The sequence below is a fragment of the Scyliorhinus torazame genome, chromosome 13 (assembly GCF_047496885.1).
Source record: "Scyliorhinus torazame isolate Kashiwa2021f chromosome 13, sScyTor2.1, whole genome shotgun sequence".
Classification (NCBI taxonomy): Eukaryota; Metazoa; Chordata; class Chondrichthyes; order Carcharhiniformes; family Scyliorhinidae; genus Scyliorhinus; species Scyliorhinus torazame.
This window is the reverse complement of record NC_092719.1, coordinates 184,478,617-184,501,870: the sequence shown is the minus strand read 5'-3', so window position 1 is coordinate 184,501,870 and position 23,254 is coordinate 184,478,617. Positions and strand designations below refer to the sequence as shown.

General features: G+C 43.6%; 1 protein-coding gene across 6 annotated transcripts in view; it reads right to left on the bottom strand.

The window, feature by feature from the left end:
• iqsec1b (IQ motif and Sec7 domain ArfGEF 1b) overlaps positions 1-23,254 on the bottom strand; it is a 659,149-nt gene that overhangs the window by 28,697 nt on the left and 607,198 nt on the right. For all 6 annotated transcript variants that reach the window (XM_072472544.1, XM_072472550.1, XM_072472549.1 and 3 more), the window contains 4 exons: positions 17,511-17,672; positions 12,431-12,553; positions 8,640-8,806; positions 2,674-2,813 (listed from right to left, as the gene is read on the bottom strand). In XM_072472544.1, coding sequence (XP_072328645.1) covers positions 2,674-2,813; positions 8,640-8,806; positions 12,431-12,553; positions 17,511-17,672 — 592 coding nt within the window. The remainder of the gene's footprint in view (positions 1-2,673; positions 2,814-8,639; positions 8,807-12,430; positions 12,554-17,510; positions 17,673-23,254) is intronic.

Sequence of the window (23,254 nt, the reverse complement as noted above, 5' to 3'; positions counted from 1 at the left end):
CCGCTGTTACCAGACTCCTAAACGACCCTCTTATGGACTGACCTGATTAACACTACATCCCAGTATGCTTCACCCGATGCTGGTGTTATGTCGTTACATTGTGTACCCTGTGTTGCCCTATTATGTATTTTCTTTTATTTTCATGTACTTAATGATCTGTGGAACGATTCGCAGAAAAATACTTTTCACTGTACCTTGGTACACATGACAATAAATAAAATCCAAACAAAATCCAATCCAATCGAGAGGGTGTCAACAGCCATTTTGCGTTGGCAGGGGACACAATGTCAAGTATTGAATACTCGGTTGCTTTTTAATGCCATGTGGAGTGAATCAAATTGACTTAAGATTGGCATGTGATGATGGGGGCTTCAGAAGGAGTTCAAAAGGATTATCCACCAGATGTTTTTGGTTAAAGATATTTGCAGATGCTTCAGCCTCGTCTTTTGCATGTGTGCTCAGCTCCCCTGCCATTGAGGTAGATGTTGTTCCTGGTCCCTCTGCTCCTTTTACTTTATCAACTGCATCATCGTTTGTGACAGGATGTGTCAGGACTGCAGAGTTTTTACTTGATCTATTGGTTACCTATGTCCGTAGCCTGCTGCTGCTGTTTGTCTTTCGTGCAATTGTGCTGCAGATTTGCCAGGTTGGCACCTCTTTTCAGGTAAACCTGCTTGAGTTGCCAGTATGCTCCTCATTGAACCAGGGTTGACAATCTGGTTTGATATGGCGATGTTGCAGGCCTGAAGGAGTGGAGGATGAGCCAGCATGGACTACAGGTTGTGGAGGTTTAAAGTTTTGCTGCTGCTAATGGCCCATAGCAACTCATGCATGTCCAGGTTTGAACTACCAGGTTTATTCTTAATCTCATTTAACACATGGAGGTTGGCTTTAGCATGAAGGCAGGACTTGGTCTCCACAAAGGACAATATAGTGGTCACTTCTACCAATGGTATCATGGACAGATGCATCTCCGCCAGTTCAATTAGTGATGAGATCAAATAGGAATTTGCTCAGGGTGGTTCTTGTACAGTCTGTTGCAAGTCCAGTTTGGCAGCTGTGTCCTTGATGACCACTGAATAGATGTGACAATTTACTGAACATCACCTTGGTGACAGCCAGCGATATTGGTAGGAATACAGCAGAAACATCTTCCTGATGATCTGGGTCCTACTTTTCCCTATCCTGCAGGAGGGCAATCGTCTCAACCTGTCCACCACCTTAAGTTCTCTGAATGGCAACAAAACTCACTGCAGCCGGCAGCAATAATCTGGATTATCGTAAAGGTACCTCAAATCCGCTTTGAGTTGTTGACAATGTTTTGAATACTGATTCCTATAATTGCAAGGGCACGGACGCTGCTGATGCAATCTTCTTTGATCTTAGGATCGGATAATTACCATACAAAACAGGTTACTTGGCCCATCAAGATTGTGGCAGAGTTTTTCTACATAAGCTACCAAAATCATATTGTCGATAATTTGCATATCATTTCTAGGATTTTATATTAAAATGAGACTCAGGACTATTTTTGCCAAGAACTCTCCAGGCCACCTGAAAAGTAATGTAAAACGCACAATGGGTACACAGGGTAATCTCCATTCAATTTCTCAGCCCTAATTAAATGTTCCACTACAGTGCCACCAGCCATGGTAACTGGGAAATCAGCTGTATAGAATCTTGCACTTTAGTAGTATGTTTTTTCTGTGGATTAATTATCTTAATTTATGTGCCATTATAAATTTAATAGAGCCATTCTTTTAAAGGGTGTTAACAAGCTAAATACGGTGTAAGACGTAAATAATGTCAGGTCAGAATGATGCGTCATTTGTTCAGCCCAGCTCCCTTGGGAGAATTTTCAAACTTTGCGTTTTAGTAGGTTGCTATAAAGATTCTCAGATCTCCGTTCCAGGAATCTGGTTGCATTTTCAGCTGGGTAATATCTGACTGTTCCTTGCACTTTAAAAGCAGCTTTTACACATCTCCATGATTAAGCATATTTCTGCTCAGTGAGTAATTTCAAGGTCAACAAATGATCATTTTAAATATTTAATGCGTGCTTCGTACAGCATAATTTTGGAAACACACACTTATGAACAAACTGTGTCCATATTTAACTGACCACAACTGTCTTAGTGCCGACATGAAGTCAGGTTAGTAATCAGCATTAATCCAAAAGGAATTGACTTTCGTGGAAAATAACTTTAAATTAAGTCCAAAGACAGACCAATTGCAGAACAATGTGCTGATGCAATCAAAATATTTCAGGTTAAGGGTCTAAACACCCATGGTTGGGGCAGCACGGTGGCACAGTGGTTAGCATTGCTGCCTATGGCGCCGAGGACCCGGGTTCAAATCTCAGCCCTGGGTCACTGTCCGTGTGGAGTTTGCATGTTCTCCCCGTGTCTGCGTGGGTTTCGCCCCCACAACCCAAAGATGTGTGGGTTAGGTGGATTGGCCACGCTAAATTGCCCCTTAATTGGAAAAAATAATTGGGTGCTCTAAATTTATTTAAAAAAAGATTAAACATCCATGGTTCAGACCTGCAGAGGACATTTTACATTCGTGCCACCTCTTCTTTTGAATGGTTTTATCTGAACTCTTCCACTCCATGCTAAATGCACGATTACTCAAAGAGCATTATACTCTGCCATTGAATGTATATGAACTTACTGGTTTCTTTCCCACAATCAACTTCTCAACCTTCTGAACCTGGGAGACATGATCTTCATTGGTCTTGAGTTCCCTTTTGCGGATTCGTTCATAAATTCCTGTCAGCATTTCCCGAGGGATGTCTTCTCCATCATCCACCCCTGCAAGACAATCCTGGTTAGTCTCCTACTTATCTGTTATACTTTTTTTTCTTTCAGCGACAGGGTGATCCTTGTAGTAACAGCATCTATCGAGGGTTAATGTGGGACTGGGTTCAGGACGACCCTCATAATGATGTGAGAACACACCACATCTAACGGTCTGTCTAGTGTGGACAGAGCAGAGTGTACAAGTATGGAGCCAGTTCCTATCTTGTAGTTAAATATCTACAGTTAATCTACTTAAGACTATGAAGACTTCATTAAGACCTACCTATCCAACACCCTACAGCATTCCTCTCTTGAAAGTAATAGAAGGTACCTCGTACAGATGAAACATTGCTGTGGAAATTTTGGTAGAATGGCACAATTGTTCACAAAAATCTTTCTTCCATGTAGATCTAAAGTTAAAGAAAATTGTTACATTTTATCTGCAACCCGATTACACTTTTGCAGATAAAATGCAACCGGGGAGCGTGAAGAGAGACATTTCCTATAATCCAGACACCCATCATGTCTGAGGACTGGATGTTGAACCAATGGCTACCACTGACAGGCACACCCAAAACCTCTTGCAAATACACAATGGGTGAAGGATTTCAAGGAAACACTGCCAGACAGTGGAGAGAGATTGCAAGTGACAAAGGAGGTGTCAAGAAAGTCTTCGGCAGAGGAAGCAAGCTGCGGGCTGCTCTCTCTCCCTTTTGAAATAAGCGAGTTGCCTGGATTCAAGAAGCTCCAGCAGAAACACACCAGCAAACTGTGATCATGTAACAACTGCAGCATCCTCTACATCGGACTGCACCCAAGAGATCAGCTAACCAAAATTGATTGCAACATTTAATATCTAACCTTCAAGAAGAAACAAAGGACAGTTAACCAAATATTCTTTTACATTTTATTAGACCCTAACGCCCCTCATCTCTGACACCTGTGCGTTGTCCAGTGTTTGCAGAGGGCCGATGCTTGACATTGCGTTTTTATTGTCTTTCTTAAGTTTAGTGGTAAATAAATTTCCTTTTACAGGCTCAAGGAAGCTTGTTTGATTGGCTCATTATTGTTCACAGTCCAAATGGTTCACTACAGTCACATGGGATCAGGGGTGAACTGGCAAGGTGGATACAGAACTGGCTAGGCCATAGAAGGCAGAGGGTAGCAATGGAGGGATGCTTTTCTAATTGGAGGGCTGTGACCAGTGGTGTTCCACAGGGATCAGTGCTGGGACCTTTGCTCTTTGTAGTATATATAAATGATTTGGAGGAAAATGTAACTGGTCTGATTAGTAAGTTTGCAGACGACACAAAGGTTGGTGGAATTGCGGATAGCGATGAGGACTGTCTGAGGATACAGCAGGATTTAGATTGGCTGGAGACTTGGGCGGAGAGATGGCAGATGGAGTTTAATCCGGACAAATGTGAGGTAATGCATTTTGGAAGGGCTAATGCAGGTAGGGAATATACAGTGAATGGTAGAACCCTCAAGAGTATTGAAAGTCAAAGAGATCTAGGAGTACAGGTCCACAGGTCATTGAAAGGGGCAACACAGGTGGAGAAGGTAGTCAAGAAGGCATACGGCATGCTTGCCTTCATTGGCCGGGGCATTGAGTATAAGAATTGGCAAGTCATGTTGCAGCTGTATAGAACCTTAGTTAGGCCACACTTGGAGTATAGTGTTCAATTCTGGTCGCCACACTACCAGAAGGATGTGGAGGCTTTAGAGAGGGTGCAGAAGAGATTTACCAGAATGTTGCCTGGTATGGAGGGCATAAGCTATGAGGAGCGATTGAATAAACTCGGTTTGTTCTCACTGGAACGAAGGAGGTTGAGGGGCGACCTGATAGAGGTATACAAAATTATGAGGGGCATAGACAGAGTGGATAGTCAGAGGCTTTTCCCCAGGGTAGAGGGGTCAATTACTAGGGGGCATAGGTTTAAGGTGAGAGGGGCAAGGTTTAGAGTAGATGTACGAGGCAAGTTTTTTACGCAGAGGGTAGTGGGTGCCTGGAACTCACTACCGGAGGAGGTAGTGGAAGCAGGGACGATAGGGACATTTAAGGGGCATCTTGACAAATATATGAATAGGATGGGAATAGAAGGATACGGACCCAGGAAGTGTAGAAGATTGTAGTTTAGTTGGGCAGTATGGTCAGCACGGGCTTGGAGGGCCGAAGGGCCTGTTCCTGTGCTGTACATTTCTTTGTTCTTTGTTCTTTGTACATTCAGATTTGGAAAAGGTATATACTTGTAAGAAAAGGAAACATAAACGTTTGTTATGACCAATCAAAAAGGTTGAATGGAGGAGAGCCAGTTCACCCCTTCTTACCCGGCCATAACAATGCTCTTTCCACTGTGGAGCATGCATCTCGTAGCTTCATTAGTTAGGGACCTCATTTTTAAATATGCACGGTGCTGTTCCTGGCATATCCAATTTATTTACTTATTTGGAAATCAATCTTTTAATGTGCATTAACATTTGTGCCACACAAATGCCAGGCAATGATCATCTCCTACAAGAGAGGATCTAACCATCACTCCTTGATGTTCAATGTCAGCACTGAATCCCCCACACTCAACATCCTGCGGGTTACCATTGATCAGAAACTGAACTGGTCTAGCCATATTAATACAGTGGCTACCAGGACAGTTCAAAGGCTAGGATTCCTACGGCAAGTAACTCACCCCCTGACCCCCCCCCCCCCCCAAAGCCTGTCCATCATCTTCAAGGCACAAGTAAAGAACTTTCCTGAATCAGTGCAGCTCCAACAACACTAGAAGCTCTACATCATTCAGGCCAAAGCAACTCGCTTGATTGCTCCCCCTTCCACAAACATTCAATCGCCCCACGAAAGATGAACAGTGGCAGCCGTGTTTACCATCTACAAGAAGCACTGCAAGAACTCGCCAAGACTCCTTAGGCAGCACCTTACAAGGTCATGACCACTACTATCCAGAAGGACAAGAGCAGCAGATATCTGGGAACCCCGGAGATTCCCTTCCAAGTCACTCCTCACCCCGACTTGGAACGATATCGCCGTTCCTTCACTGCCGCAGGGTCAAAATGGAAATTCACCACCACCAACAGAAGGGCAACTAGGAATCGGCAATAAATGCTGGCCTAACCAGCGATGCCCGCATCCCGTAAATTAATTTTGAAAATTTGTACCAAAAACATTTACTTATGGACATACATCAAGGTAGCCAAGTTATTGAGGATTTACTAAAATTCAGTTACTTGTTCCGCAGCAAACAGCAACTAGTAAGAAGATTAACGGTGATCTGAATAACAATTATTTTGCTGCTCTCTGCCTCATGATAGTATGTTTGAAAAATCATTGTTATTTCAAAATGTAATCATTTCATATGTAAGAGGTCCATCAAAAAAATAATTTTAAATTGCAGCTGCTTGGAAATTGTGTGCACTTTTCCTTCCTAGCAGGAAGATCAATGTTTGGACTTGCAGCTGCCTATGCTGTCAGAGTCATTTGTGTTCTTCATCTGCTACAAGTCACTGTCATCTGTATCTGACAACACAACTTCAACAAACAAATGTAGACATTCAGTCTGATGCTTTTTGTTCTCGTTTCCAGTAACTTCCATATTTGGCAAGTGAAACAATACAGGTACACCTATTTGAGTTAACTTTTCCATTTGCTGATGCCTGCATTTTCTTCCTCCATTCTTTTATTCTGTACCCAACTGCTCACCGCCAGTCAAGGCTTACTTCCCATCACTGCTACAAGTCATTCCATCGTCTTTCTCAGTTTACCTTAACAGATTTGACTAACCTATGGCTGAAGGATCTAGTTGTAACTCCTACGCCCCCAGTTTGTCTTGAGGTTTCTCAACTATTTGCAAAACTCTGCAATTTATCTGAATTGTGTCAATATCTCTGCAACTCTTCTTACCACCTTGGGTGAGCCAAACAAATATACATCCTTGCCCTCAAGCAGTTGAAGTTCAGGGCTTTTGATTTATTTTTCTACTTAATACACATGCACAAGCTCAACTGCAGCATTATGCTTTGTGCAAATAATGTTTCAACTCATTTGACAAATTACATCACAATTTAAAAAAAAAGGTAAAATAATTATTTTTAAATTGAACACTTAGGGGGCCATATGGTGCAGGTGGTGAGCACAATGCCATTGTAATCTGGCAACTAGGTTTTTTTCAACACTTTCAATGTTTTGATTCAGCTTTTATCCACTGTGCTGGTAGTTATATATTATTCGATCTGTTTTTATATTGTTCTTTTAATGTGGATTCCAAGGGATCACAGCCTGTGTTTATGCTGTTAAATCAATTTCCTGTTGCAGGATTATAAACACTCGTAATAACGGGGGGCAGCACAGTGGTTAGCACAGTTGCTTCATAGCTCCAGTGTCCCAGGTTCGATTCCCAGCTTGGGTCACTGTGTGCGGAGTCTGCATGTTCTCTCCGTGTCTGCATGGGTTTCCTCCGGGTTCCTCACACAGTCCAAAGATGTGCAGGTTAGGTGGATTGGCCATGATAAATTGCCCCGAGTGTCCAAAAAGGTTAGGTGGAGTTACTGGGTTACGGGGATAGGTTGGAAGTCTGGGCTTAAGTGGGGTGCTCTTTCCAAGGGCCAGTGCAGACTTGATGGGCTGAATGGCCTCTGTCATCTATGATTTGCAAGTCTGCTGATGGGCTACAAAAAATAGATTTGGCATCGTAAGTATCAGCAGCTTAAATGCCAGCAGCCACTTTGCAGACAGCCAGAATCGGAATTAAAACAATAGTTTGAAGGCAGCTTCAAGAATAGGTCAGAGGCTAGGAATCCTATGGTGAGTAGGCCCCCCATACCCTTCCCCCAAAGCATTTTCACCATCTACGAGGCACAAGTCGGGAGTGTGGAATAGTCTCCACTTGGCTGGCTGAGTGCAGCTCCAACAACACTCAGCTCGACACCATTCGGTACAGTGATTGGCACCCCACCAAAAACATCCACTCCCTCCACCGCTGGCGCACGGTGGCAGCAGTGTGTACCATCTAAACGATGTACTGCAGAAACTCATCAAATCTCCTTAGGCAGCACCCTCCAACCACACGGCTGCTACCATCTACAAGGACAAGGGCAGCAGACACATGGGAACACCACCACCTTGAATTCCCCCTCCCAAGTCACTTACAATCCTGACTTGGAATTATATTGCTGTTTCTTCACTGTCGCTGGGTCAGGATCCTGGTACCCCCTCCCTAACAGCACTGAGGGTGTACCTGCACCACAGGGACTGCCCTGAACCGCAGGGGTTCACGATGGCAGCTCACCACTACATTCTCAAGGGCAATTAGGGATGGGCAATAAATGCTGGCCCAGCCAGTGACACCCACATCCCATAAATGAAAAAAAAAAGTTATTCATTGGGTTATCTTCAACTCACAATTATGTTTTCTAATTATGCAGACAAAAGCCTAACACCTATCCTATAGGTTTCCCTTCATTATTTGAAAAACGTGCTCCTCAGACTTGCATATTATTTTAGAGGTTTGAAATATACAAACTTCTGTGCCGCACTATATCCATTCAAACATATGAAGCGGGATTCTCCGTCCTGCCAGCCCTGTTCCCTGGTGCGGTGTGCCCCCACTGGCAACGGGATCCTCCGTTCCAGCAGCCAGCAATGGGATTTCCCATTTTGGCCAACCCACGCGATCAGCAAACCGGCTGGCGTGGGCGTGTTGTCAGCGAAGCGGAGGATCCCGCCGACAGGGAATCCCGCAGATGATTTTTCATGACAATGGATGGAACCAGCTTATGAAAAACAACACTGTGGCCTATTAAAGAAAGTGACACTTCAGTGGCACTAACCTCGTAAATTCTTGACAAAATCCTCCAGTTTCATTTTGCGTTCTGGTTTCACATTGGGGCTGTACATGTCGGTGTTCAACAAAATAATTGCAAAGGCTAGGATGAAGATTGTATCAGGATTTCGGAACTGTCGCACAACCCCCGAGTTGCAGATACAGTATCGTTGGCTACAAGAGAAGAATAGAAAGTATTGTATGTTATAAACAGGGAAATCATGTTAATTGAGAATTAGCAGTACACAAGACTATTTAAAAAGAAAAATGAAAACTCATATGTTATCATCTATAGGGATGTGATTGGGTCAAAGAAAGAAAATCCTGAGCGGCAAGAGCGGGTGGGAGAGAACTTGTGATTGGAGGAACTGGGGCAGCCAATGCGGGTGACACACAATGTGAGATCGGAAGAGCAGTCCCTTCTCTCGTGTTGGTTCCTCCTCCAATCAGTTCCCACTCTCAATCTACAAACGGCAGAAGTTGCAAATTTGTTTACGCCCTGTACCAGCACTGAAGATTACAATATATGTTTAAAATGGTCGGTAATCTCCTGGTTTATGAATTAAAACTGGGGGGGGGAGAGAGTCGAGACCAAACAACAGAAGGCTGGAAAAATCACTGCATCTGAAAACCATTTTGTGTACGCAGATTTTATTTTTAGTATGAACCACATTTACTACTATAGCTTTATTTTCAAGCTAGCAACTTGTGATGCAATGATTATCATAGATTATCATAGAATGTACAGTGCAGAAGGAGGCCATTCGGCCCGTCGAGTCTGCACCGGCTCTTGGAAAGAGCACCCTACCCAAGGTCAACACCTCCACCCTATCCCCGTAACCCAATAACCCCACTCCATGATAATGGTCTTTGAAACTATCAGGAAGGCAATCAAAAATAGTTTTCAGTATTATGATTGTCACACTACAACAACTTTATGTCAAAATATATCTGCGATGGCCACAGTAAAAAAGAATTACTTCAGTGCCGTTAAAGATCAGTGTGATATGTGTGTGTGCACATCAGAACAAAGAACAAAGAAATGTACAGCACAGGAACAGGCCCTTCGGCCCTCCAAGCCCGTGCCGACCATACTGCCCGACTAAACTACAATCTTCTACACTTCCTGGGTCCGTATCCTTCTATTCCCATCCTATTCATATATTTGTCAAGATGCCCCTTAAATGTCCCTATCGTCCCTGCCTCCACTACCTCCTCCGGTAGTGAGTTCCAGGCACCCACTACCCTCTGCGTAAAAAACTTGCCTCGTACATCTACTCTAAACTTTGCCCCTCTCACCTTAAACCTATGCCCCCTAGTAATTGACCCCTCTACCCTGGGGAAAAGCCTCTGACTATCAGTGTGCGCCATTTTGAAAAAATGAAAAAGGGAAAAGAAAGGGAAAATTAAATTTTCTTTTAATGCAAAATGGAAGCCATTTGGAATCTTAATGGCAGGGCTTTGTCCATTCCTTCCTGGTTAATTATCCCTTGGTGCAAAATCTCATTTCCGCAGAGATCACTTTTCCCCCCTCCGAACTGCTGCACATTTATATGGTCTTAATCCCCAAGATCATCCTGCACATTTGAAGTCCTATAGTGTTCAGGTATCCAGCACAAAGAGGTAAGGAACATATTTGCCATCTGTTTTGGTTTGTTTTTCCAGGGCAGATAAAGATGAAGGCAAGAATAAAAACTCATCGATTCACCATGCCAGCCTCTTTTGTTGAGATTCCCCAAGGAATTTGTTATAATTGCTTAGCTTCTTTCCATTGGTTGGGAAACTCCTATCCTGGAGTATATTTGCATCTTGAGTTTATTGGAAGCCCTAAACCGAAACTTTAAAGAACACTGATTGTGCCTCAATGTTGTGTCCAATTCTGTGCACAGCCCTTTAGGAAGGATTTAGAGGGGAGGGGGGGGGGGGGCGGTCAGGAACTTTCTACAAGTATGTTTCCAGAGTGAGGAACTTTAGTGACATGGGTACATTGAAGAAGCAGACGTCGTTCTCCTTGGAGAAGGAAAGGTTGAGGGGACATTTGACGGAGGTGTTCAAAGTCATCAAGGGTTTGGACAGAACAGATAGGACTGCAGGTTGCACAGTGGGTAGCAATGTGGCTTCACTGTGCCAGGGTCCCAGGTTCGATTCCCCGCTAGGTCACTGTCTGTGCGGAGTCTGCACGTTCTCCCCGTGTCTGCGTGGGTTTCCTCAGGGTGCTCCGGTTTCCTCCCACAGTCCAAAGATGTGCAGGTTAGGTGGATTGGCCATGCTAAATTGCCCTTAGTGTCCAAAAGGGTTAGGTAGGGTTACTGAGTTACGGGCATAGGGTGGAAGTCTGGGCTTAAAATGGGTCGGTGAAGACATGATGGACCGAATTGCCTCCTCCTGCACTGAATGTTCCATGTTCAAATTGTTCCCATTAGCAGAAGAATCGAGAAGCAAGAGACACCAATTTCAGATGAACGACAAAAGAACCAAGGGCACTATGAGGAAAAAGGTTTTCATGTAGCGAGTGATTAGGATCTGGAATGCACTACTAGAGAGTCACTCATAGCTTTCAAAGAGGGTTCAGATAATTATCTGAAGCAAAAATATTTGCAGGGCTACAGGGTGGGGGAGTGGAGTTGCTCTTGTCGTGAGCTGGCATAAACAAGACAGCCCAAATAACCTCCTTCTGTTGAGATAAACATTCCATGATTCAAAGAATGAAAATGAGAAATCAAATAGTCAGCTAGCCAGGAATGGGGGAAGAAAAAAAAAAAAGAAGGCAGAGCTTGCCAGCGAGAAAGCAAGAGAATACTCCAGGAAAGGAACAGGCTGGGGACTATGAAGCAGTTGTCAAATGGCCATAAAATCTAAGCTTTTTAAGGGAAGGTACCTTACCCAGAATAAATTGCAGCCAGTGCCATATATGCAACGTACAAAACCAGATGTGATCACCTCTTCCGTGCTATTAATGTTACTAGAACGGTAATGGGCAGCACGGTAGCACAAGTGGCTAGCACTGTGGCTTCACAGCGCCAGGGTCCCAGGTTCGATTCCCCGCTGGGTCACTGTCTGTGAGGGTTCTGCACGCTCTCCCCGTGTCTGCGTGGGTTTCCTCCGGGTGCTCCGGTTTCCTCCCACAGTCCAAAGACATGCAGGTTAGGTGGATTGGCCATGCTAAATTGACCTTAGTGTCCAAAAAGGTTAGGAGGGGTTACTGGGATAGGGTGAAAGTGAGGGCTTAAGTGGGTCGGTGCAGACTTGATGGGCTGAATGGCCTCCTTCTGCACTGTATGTTCTATACTTCTAGAAAAGGTGAAGGTTTTGATAAAATTTAAGAAAGCTTTCAAGAAAAGGTGGACTTTACTGGACTTCAACACATTGGATAAAATAAAAACCTGAAATTACCCCTTTGATCATCACAATTAACATATTTAAACATTTGGAATTGGAATTTAAAAGTGATTAAATAAGTGCAGAAGTTCAGTTATTTGTAGTCAGATGTAGGTGTGAAGTTGAGAATTTGTAACTGAAGTATGCAAAGCCTCCTGGAAGTTGCATGTGTAACGCCTCAATCATATTGTTAATAATCTAAATGATTGAGCAATTTAGTCTTTTGATACAAGAATAAATGAGCACTTAACAACGTTACTTTTCATTCGCATTGTGTAAAAATGTCTGGAGACGAGGTGAAATCCAACTTTAAACTCTGTTGCTGAGTTACTTGGTCACACAAGAAAAAAAATGTGGTTTTTTTTTTAAACCAGTGGTAAGTACGCAGGAATAATTTTCAATAACCTTGAATCCCAATACCTGAAAGCCTCGATGAGACGTTCTACTTTCTGAGCTTCTCCTTGGACCCGAATGTGTGCCTGGAACTTCCTGAGAGCTTCATCTAATTCCATTCCTGAAAAATCCATCTCATCAACGACACAGCTGAAATAAAACAAAAACCTGTGATTACTTGGTGTTTTATAAACATTTAGAAAATACTCTGGTATTAAGAGTGCAAAAAGGAGACCTTTTTAAGTGAGTATTTTTGGAAAATGCTTAGCACATCCCCAGAGTGCAAAATCGTTCAGGAATGTTACCCCCGAACCATTATTTTGGATATATGCTGTTATTGGTCATTACTTATGATTGTCCCTCAAAAATTGGTTTCAGCAATTCAGTGGTTGCAGAAACAGCCTTGGAATTTTGCCCTTCATAACAAAGCCATTTAGATTCCACTCAATGGAATTGATCCCTAAATCCATCCAACTCCTTCTCAAGTCTTCAACTCCCTCCTTAAAGCTGAATTCAATGTCTGTTTTCCTCATGGTTGTGAAGCAGAGACCATTAAATTAGTCAGTCCCAGAGCTAACAAAGGCATGGATGAGGGAGAGTGAAGGCTCTCACCTTGCTGACATTCTTATATGCCTCTCTAGTCAATCTGCTTAATATTTTGAATAGGTAACATCCCAAGAAAAGTGGGAAAAGCCTTTAGTTGTAATATACCTAGTCTAATGGAAAAGCCTTCGATAAAGTTTGATTAGAAATGGTTTGCTCTATACAGGTGAAGGGGGTTCAATGTAAAGCCGTGAAATAATTGGCTACAAAAGTAAAGAAACAGCATGGACTTGTTGATGGAGTGATGCGGGGTTGCAGGAAATTGGGCATCTTCTATGTATTGATGGAAGCAGGGAAGAATCACAGCACAACTAGAAAAGAACTGTACCACTGAATGTGTCAAGTCATCTCAATACAAACAAAACATCCAGCAATGGACTCGGGTATCTGAGCAGAAAAGACTTGTGAAAAACAGACTAGAATAAAGACACCTGGTGGCAAATTAATGATTTACCACAATCCTGATGTGTGGTTGAGGAATTGAACAAACGAATGTGATATAAAATAGTTAGTTCAAATATTAGTTACAGTAATGTGGATGTGATCAGTCTAATAGTAGTGAGTTTACAGACAAAGGATTTCAGAAAGCATGGCAAGGAAGGGGGAGGGGTGTCTGGTGGAGGATGGGAAAAGGATGCTGGTAACAAGAGGCCCAGGGTTAAGGAATGAGAAGTGAGCCAATCAGGATATATGGCCAGGTCAGGAGGTGTATAGGATGGCCGATGGGAATCTTGTATGTGAAACTTGATGCCATTTGAATGTATTTGTAGAGATTCCTTTGTCTCATATAGCATTCAGTTCCGTAGCTCCAGGAGACAGTTTGTGTGTTCTGGGTCTCTGTGAAGCGAGTCAAACTTGCAAGTTGGTTAAAAATAAATAATACTATGCCTACAATTCCATCTAGAGTTTTATTGAGGCCAGACTGACGGATAAACAATTCAATATTGTCATGGTGTTGTCTTAAAATCTTTTTTGCAGCATTTAGTTATTCCTGTATTGCATCAAAAGGCAGCATGGCAGGATTAATGGAATAGCTAATAACAGGTCCTCAGTAGTGAAGTTACAGACAAGTGGCTCAGCATCTATCCTGGGGTGCATATAAACTTCAATTTATATCAACAATTAAGATCTAGAATCTCAATGTGCTTTATGTATATTTCCAGATCATACTAAACCCAGGCAGGGTGTGGGGACAGTAGACTGATGAAGCAATCACTGACAAGCTTTCGTTTGAAAAAAAATTTGCTTGCATACGTTTTAAACAGTACTTTATTAGACTGGAAAGTTAAATTAGCTCCTGTTACTTGCCTTTGGTGAATAAATGCAGAGCAGGACATCATACATACTGACAATCAAATTGCAAGTCTATAGCCTGCATGAAATTGAAGGAAAGTTATGTAATCTTAAATGTATAGTGAATACTAATTGGCTACAATTAATTAACTGCTCCCACTCAGGCTACAAACATGACTGCAAACATGCACTGGTAATGTTTCAGGTCTTGTGACATGCAACAGAAAGGGAGTTTGATTATATTTCACATCCCAAGAACATTTCCGTAATTTTAGTATCCATTTAGGATCAGTCCTGTCAAATTTGCTGTTTCGACAGGCTTACTTTTCTGGGTTGAGGCCAGACTCTACATTCCTTATAGTTGTCTGGAAACTGATAATAATGATAATCATCTTTATTATAAGTGTCACAAGTAGGCTTACATTAACGCTGCAATGAAGTTACTGTGAAAATCCCCTAGTCACCACACTATATGGTGCTTATTCGGGTACACCAAGAATTCAGAATGTCCAATTCACCTAACAAGCACGTCTTTCTGGACTTGTGGGAGGAAACCGGTGCACCCGGATGAAATCCACTCAGACACGGGGAGAACGTGCAGACTTTGCACAGACAGTGACCCAAGCTGGGAATCGAACCCGGGTCCCTGGCGCTGTGAAGCAACAGTGCTAACCACTGTGCTACCGTGCCGCCCATATGTGTTTGCCTGATAGATATTGCATTGCTTGCATATTTTGATTGCAAATTCATTAATATATGCAACTCAATTGAGTAACCACTCAACTCAAGCAAATGCACTGCTCTGCACATACTCACTGGAGTCAAAAGGGAGTGTTGAAACAAGATGAAAAATTGAGATACGTCCAGCATTTATTTTGCTGCCACTCCAGGGGCCAATCAACAGCCTCAGACGACATGCGTGTTAGATTCTGCAGATGACTGACAGCTTTATTTTATTTTGAATAATACATATCAGTCACTGTCCCACATTTAAGTTGAGAATTGGAAAGTATGTCTCCATCAAGTTTATTGCAACTCTTCAGTTCTTCTTGGCCCGCTGAGATGGGCATGCACAACAGGAAAATGTTAGGATATAGATTAATCCCAATGTACAATTTTGTCTTATGGTCACTGATCCATTTTGTTAGGAGATAACTAAAGTGTTGTGTATTTTTGTAAAGCCTGAGGAAGAAGTGCTAAAAGTTCTGAAACAAGATGAACCATACCGGTTATTGTTTAACTTCAATTTTTACTTAGTTTAATATTTTGTAGATAAATATGAACTTCTGTTCAACTCCTGGGTAAACGTACATTAGCAGGTACATATAAAAATATACATGTGTTCCAATGGAATAAGGCACTGTCACACTGTCCCCTCTGGCACTGATCATGAAAAAATAATCTGTTCAAGTCTTAAAGATGAGACATGCACATCTTTAATATACAGAATAATATTTTACAGGGACAACCTCATCAGCAGTAAGAACAATCAAAGTTGGAAGACAACTAACATTAGTTTTTTTAAAGCATAGAAAGCAACAGATAGGTAGATAACAGCAAGCAGCATCCAAAATACATTTTTTAAAAAGCTATGCTTGCAGGTGACAAGGAGAAGAAGTCTGGTTACACCTTTCAAAGAACAAGTGGAGCAGAAACATTAAAGCATCCAGAAATTGCATAGTTGTCAAAACAAATCATTTAGATCATTCTTCACAAATCAATACTGTAGCCAAATTCCATATCCAGTCAGTTTAGCTCAGGACTCCAACATACAAGGCAAATTCAACCCCGGCGGACACTCAGTTATCAGGAAAATGATGGAAGAAGCTGTCAACGGTGTTATCTAGCTGCACTTACTCACCAATTACCTGTTCAATGCTCTCAGCTTGGGTTCTGCAAGGACCACTCTGCTTCAGTCCTCATTACAGACTTAGTCCAAATATTGAAGAAAGAGTTGCATTCAAAAGGTGAGCTGAGAGTGCCCTTGACATCAGGGCAGCATACAACTGAGACTGACACTAAGGGGCTCAAGGTCACCGAGAATAGGTAATGATGGGGGCGGGGGATGAGGGAGAAGAAGGAGTGCTCTTTCGTGGCTGGACACTTACCTGTATGAAGGATGATAGTATGTTCATTGAAGGCCATTAATATCAGCCACTGGACCTCACAGCAGGAATTCTTCAGGGCATTATTCTAGGCTCAATCATCTCAGCCACTTTATGAATAACCTCTCTTCTATCACTAGTGCAACACTTATCAGTGAGTCTGGGTGTCGCCCTGGACTGTTGCATGTGAACATGGGCTGGTTCATTATCAGAGTTATTTTTGGAATGGACCTGAACTACTCTGCAATCAGTGAACAGACATTCTATCCACCACCAATAAGACAGTGCCTGAAGGATAAACTGCAGCAAGTCATTGAAGTTTCTTCAGGCACACCTTCCAGAGCTTCAACATCCACAACCTAAAAGGACAAGAGCAGTCATGGCATGGGAATTTTAAGTTCCCCTCATATACCATCCCAACTTGGACACAGATCACTTGTATTCCTTCTTCATCACTGGGTCAAAACCAAGAACCATGACAGTTTACTTACCTTAAGAATTCAACAATTTGAGAAGGCTCATCACAACCTCCAAGAGCAACTGGAGATGATAATAAAGTGCTGGTCCAGACAGTCTCTTTAATATCCAGTAGTGAGGGAAGATTGCAGCTTTTGAGGTGGCATATTTGATTGAGTCGTTAAGGGGAGGTGGTGGTGTAGTGGCATTGTCGCTGGACTCATAATCCAGAGACCAGGGTAATGCTAGAGGGCCCGAGTTTAATTGCTACCAAGGCAGATGGTGAAATTTGAATCCAATAAAAGTCTAAGGATTAAACCATTGTCGATTGTCATAAAAACCAATGTCCTTAGGGAAGGAAGTCTGCCAACCTTACCTTGTCTGGCCTACATGTGACCCCAGACTCACAGCAATGTGGTTAAATACCTTTTAAAATGGTCACTCAGTTCAAGGCTAATGATTAAAAAAACAACACCTGGAGGTAGATATAATAATTCTAATGCACTGTTCAGAGGAGCAGGAGATCTCCCAGTTAACAGTCAGTATTCCTTCCTCAGCCACCAAAAGTAGATTATTTGAGGTTTACCCTCCAATATAGAAAGCACACAAAAGCTGGGTGATTTCAAACTGGTGAATGTTACATTACTTACTCAAGTACATCTCGGTTGAACTGCTTCTGACGATTGCCTAAAAACTCGCCAATCATTTGCCGGCTGAGGCCTTTCCTCTGAAGAAGGAAGTGAGCAATACCAACAGGGGTATCGGGAACAAATCCACGCTCAATTAAATACTGCACACCTTTCTCAGGTTTTCTATGCAAAGAAAATGAAAATGAGAGTTAGACATTTCCAGATATGCTGTGTTCTGAAATATACACCTTGAAATATCAAAATATTTATTATTACACAATGTGATTGCAGCACATCCATATTTTCAGACCGATATACAGTACTGGAGACAAGGGGGACCAGGCTGTCGTGTTATGTACTCTGGGATAACACAGGCTGCAACTGGATGCAGCTTTAACCAAAAGATACTCCAGACCTTGAAGTTAGTTCAATCTGATTTATTGAACCAGTAGCACAGTTCTCCGAGTTCGACTCTCTGCTAACCCAAGTGTGGTTACTCTGTCTGACTGAACCAGACTAGCTATTAGCCACGTGCTGGAGGTGTGATACTGTACATGCACCCTGACTCACTCTGTAGATGTTCATCAGTGGAAAGAGGCGTTGTGTGAGTGCTTCGTGCCTTTTATAGTGAGATACCACCCTGAGTGTCCTGCCTGCTCATTGGTCATGTCCTGTGTGTTCATTAGCTGCCTATCTGTATATCGTTATCCGCATGTCTGCATATCATGACATCTTCCCTTTTTAAAAATGTTTTGTTGGCACATGGGAACATACTTACATGTGGTGGCATATATTAACATATTTACAAGCAGTGGCATATGTGAACATGTATTTACATGTGAAGACAGCTGTCTGTCTGTGCCTGTCTGTATATCATTATCTGCATGTCTGCATATCATGACACAGGCAATGTCCCCCCCCCCCCCCCAACAATGGAGCTCCCTGTGGGGGCCCCTTGTCACTGCTATTTTGCACCATGTCGCCATTTGCACTCGTGGTGAACTCAGGCACAAGATTGCTGCCAGTATTTTAGGAGCAGATTCAGTTGTCACCCACTGATATTGCTAAATGCAATCTGGCAGCAGCATCAGGTTTGAATTGCTGCTGAACCAGCAATGAAAATGCAGCAGAAAGTAAAGCAGCACCTTTCAGCCAGAACCATCAAGGCAGCAAATTACCTGGTGGAGCATAAGCTTGCACAGCAAGAGCTGATTTACCGCTCAAGGTTTAATACGTAGGCCTGGCTACTTCCCCAATACTCCCCATACGCTTATCTCATGGCAGCAACTCAAAAATATTCATGGAAAACACAGTCACACGATTTCCATTTGTTCACAAAAGATATCTTCTTTACAAGAAAATTTCAATAGAGTACTTTCGAATGAATAACCCTTGCCCTACACACTCCAATCTTCCTATTCAGTTAATGCAGTATTGAAAGTCTTAATAGAATCCTCTTAATTTCTGTGACGCTGTTTCTGATGCATTGATGGAGACAGATTCTGATAAAATTCCGTGTGCCTATTTATTTATTTTCTAATGTTATACAGCCTTCAATATGACAATTCAAAATTCTGCTGAATGAAATTAAGTGATTGACACGCAATGCCACCTGAATCAGGAAACAGAGTGAAAGGAAGTGTACTTTGTGCACTTCTCTCGAAGCAGTATTTAAGTAGATTTTGAGTCTTGACTGCACTTCCATATGTAAACGGGCTTTGAATCGTAAAATGGGTTTCAGGAGGCCATTAGGCTAGTCACATCTTGGCAGTTTCTCAGCCAGAGCAGCTAAGCCAGTCCTACCACCCAGATAATAATCCAACTCCATTTTGAAAGCCAAGATTGAATCCATCGCCATCACACTCCTGGGCATTACATTCTAAATCCTAAACACTTGCTGCACAAAAGAAGATTTTTAAGTTGTCTTTGGTAATTTTGCCATTTACTGCAATGATTTCCCCCTTTCTATCCCTCACAATTTTGTGCACCTCTGAACCTTCTGTTCTCGAAGGAGACCAACTCAATCTTCTCCAACCTATCCATGTAGCTGAAGTTTCTCATCTCTGGAACTATTCTTGTGAATCTTTTCTGCAACCCCTCTAATCCTTTCATCTCCTTCGAATGTGCGGTAGTAGGACCATACTCCATTTGCAGCAAATCAGTGATTGATACAGGTTCAGCATAACCTGCTTGTTTTTATACTTGATGCGTGTTTATAAAGCTCAGGATCCCCTATGCATTATCAAACACTCGCCACCTTCAATGATTTGTGTACATATTCCCCCCAAGGTTTCTCTGCTCCTGCTTCCCCTTTAGAATATGATCCTTTGCCTGTCCTCAATCTTCTTACCAAAATGTATCACTTCAAACTTCCCTACATTAAATTTAATCTGTCACAAGTCCACCAGCCTAAAGTCTATTGACGTTTATCACAATTCTTCTTCACAGTATTTTCAACTTTTGTGTCATCCACAAATTTTGAAATTGAGACACGAACACCCAAATCTTTAATATTGGTGAAAAATCCAGTGGTCTTGGTAGCCCTGAAAAATCGTTCATCATTGCTCTCTGCTCCTTGCCATGCAGTCAACGTGGCATCCATACTGCCATTGTTCCTTTTAGTCCAAGGGCTTTAACTTTGCTGACAAGCCTGTTATGAGGAATTTTATCAATCGCCTTTTGGAAGTCCATGTATACCATTTCAACTGCATTCCGTCCCTCAACCCTCCATTGCCTCATCAAAAAACTCAAGCAAGTTAGTTGAATGCAATTTGCCTTTCAGGAACCCTTGTTGGCTTTAATCAAGTCCTTAATCAGCCAACATTAGTCCAGGCAACTGTGAATTTTGCCCCTGACTATTGTTTCTAATAGCTTTCCCACCACTGAGGTTAAACTAATGGGCCTGTAGTTGCTGGGCCTATCGGTAGAACCTTTTATGAACAAGAGTGTAACATTTGCAATTTTGCTGTCCCCTGGCATCACCCCTACATCTTAGGAGTATTGTAAAATTATGTCCAGAGTCGCCACAATTTTCATCCTTATTTCACTCAGCATCCACCATTATATCCCATCCGGTCATGGTGACGGATCACTTTCAAGTAATGTTAGCCTTTCTAACACCTCTTTACCAATTTTTAGCCCATCCAATATCTCAGCTACCTCCTGTTTCACCATAACTTTGTATCTTCTTCGTTGGTCAAAACAGCCATCTAATACCTCAGCCATGTCCTCCTGTCCCCATGTGTAAATTTCTTTTGTGGTCCTTGATCAGACCCATTCCTCATTTTGCTACCCTTTTACTAGTTATATGCATAGAGACAACTTTTGGTTTTCTTTTTATGTTATCTGTCTGTTTCTTCTCACACACTCTCCTTGGTTCTTTTTTGACTTCCCCTTTGAACTTTCTATATTCAGCTTGGTTCTCGCTTGTAATACCACTTGAGCATACGCATCCTTTTTCAGCTTCATCTTATTATCCATCTCTTCCATCATCCAGGGAGCTCTGTTTGCCCCAACCTTATTGCAGGGAAGTGTAACGTAATTCATTTTGGTTGTAAGAATGGCAAGGCACTATATAAACAGGCATACTTCTAAAGGTGGTGTGGGAGCAGAGGGACTGAGGGTATGTGTATATAAAATCACTGAATGCAGTCAGGCAGGTTGAGAAAGGTAATAAAGCATACAACATTCTAGTCTTTATTAACGGGGTATAGGAGACTTCCGGGTGCGGCTATGCAGAGCTAGGTCGCATATTCGGCAGCTCCTGCTTGGAACGGACTTTTGGGCTCTTTTACAGGGCCCCCACGGCATTTGTTTGACATTTCCCGGTGTGGGAAGAAGGCGGCAATATTCCCCCGACAGTGTCCCCCAGGAAGGGTATGTCTCTTGGTTGCCAGACACACGCAGAAACAGTGAAAGATTTGGCTGCAACTACAGGATAAACAGGGCCTCTTCCAGCATGCAGGCGGGGGAAGGGCAAGCTTAAAGCTGCAAGCTGACCTGAGGGCCTGTATCAAAGGTGAATTCTAGCAGCAGAGGGAACAACTGTGAAAAGACCTCATCAAGGCCACTGAAGGGACTTCCGGTTGCGGTGATGCCTAGCTAGCCGCACGCTTCGGCGGCTCCAGCTCCGACGGACCTTCGGGCTCTTTTAAGAGCCTCAACGGGGAATTTTTCGACGACGCAACCCGGTGTGGGGCGTGTGAGAAGGGAGTCCCCCCCAAACGAAGGAGGAAAAAACCGGCGGCGGCGGCTGCAGCGCGAGGAATCGTCGACCAAAGGGTCAGAAAGAGAGAAGTACAAGATGGCGGCGGAGAAAGCGCAGGCGACATGGGGGCCTGAGCATGAAATTGTGAGACGGTGCGTGGAGCTGCTGAAGAGGGAGGTGCTGACCCCGTTGCTACAGGCAATTGAGGGGCTCAAGGAGACATTAAAGACCCAGGAGACAGAGCTCCGTGTGGTGGAGCAGAAGGTGACAGATATTGAGGACGAGATCCTGGGCCTGGCGGTTAAGACACAGACGCACGAGGCACTTCATAAAAAGTGTACTGAAAGGATCGAAGCCCTAGAAAATGGAGCGCGAAGGAAGAACCTTCGGATACTGGGTCTCCCTGAGGGTGTGGAAGGAGTGGACTGTGGAGCGTACGCAAGTACGATGCTGAGCTCACTGATGGGTGCTGAGGCCCCTACGGGCCCCTTGGAGGTGGAGTGGGCAAATCGGATTCCGGCGAGAAGACCAAAAGCGGGAGAACCACCCAGGGCGATAATCGTGCGATTTTACCGCCTTAAGGATAGAGAAGAGGTCCTGAGATGGGCTAAAAAGGTGCGGAGTAGCAGATGGGAGAATGCAGTGGTACGGGTATACCAGGATTGGAGTGCGGAGGTGGCGAGAAGGAGGGCGAGCTTCAACCGAGCCAAAGAGGTGTTGCATAAAAGGAAGGTGAAGTTCGGGATGCTGCAGCCGGCAAGACTATGGGTCACGTATCAGGAGAGACACCATTATTTCGAGACGGCGGAGGAAGCATGGACCTTCATCAAAGAAGAGAAATTGGATCGGAACTGAGGGACTGATGCTGCAGGAAATGTTATTGTTAATGTTACGGTGGAAGTTAATTGAGAAGTAAACAGGGAAGGGGGGAGACATTGGGGAAATGTGGGCGCCGGTGAGGGGGGAAAGACGGGACATAGTTGGAGAATGGGGAAGGGGAGGGGGAGGCGAAAGGGAGCTGCGCCATAAGAGGCGGGTCAGGTAAAGGGATGTTCCCGCACCAGAAAGAATAAGGCGGGAAGACAGGCGCAAGGCGGATGGGAGTTCCCCACATGGGGGGGGTCGAGGAGTGAGCAGGAGTAGCCGGGGTCAGTTGAAGTCAGCTGACTTACGGAAGTAATATGGGGGGAGCAATCAAGCTAGAAAGAGATCTAGCGGGGAGGGGAGGAGGGAGGGAGAAGGGGGGGGGGGACAACTGGGTTGCTGCTGCGGAAATCCAAAAGGAAATGGCTAAAGAGTGGGTGGGCGGGGATGGTGTGCGACGCTGGGGGAGCGAGCGGGAGCGTGGAGGCGGGATATGGGACTGGCCTAGAGAAGGTAATGGCTAGTCGACACGGGAGGGGGGCAGGTAGCCCCCTAGTGAGGCTGATCACGTGGAACGTGAGAGGCCTGAACGGACCGATAAAAAGGGCCCGAGTGCTCGCGCATTTGAAAGGACTAAGGGCAGACGTGGTTATGCTCCAAGAGACGCACCTAAAGGTGGCGGACCAAGTTAGGC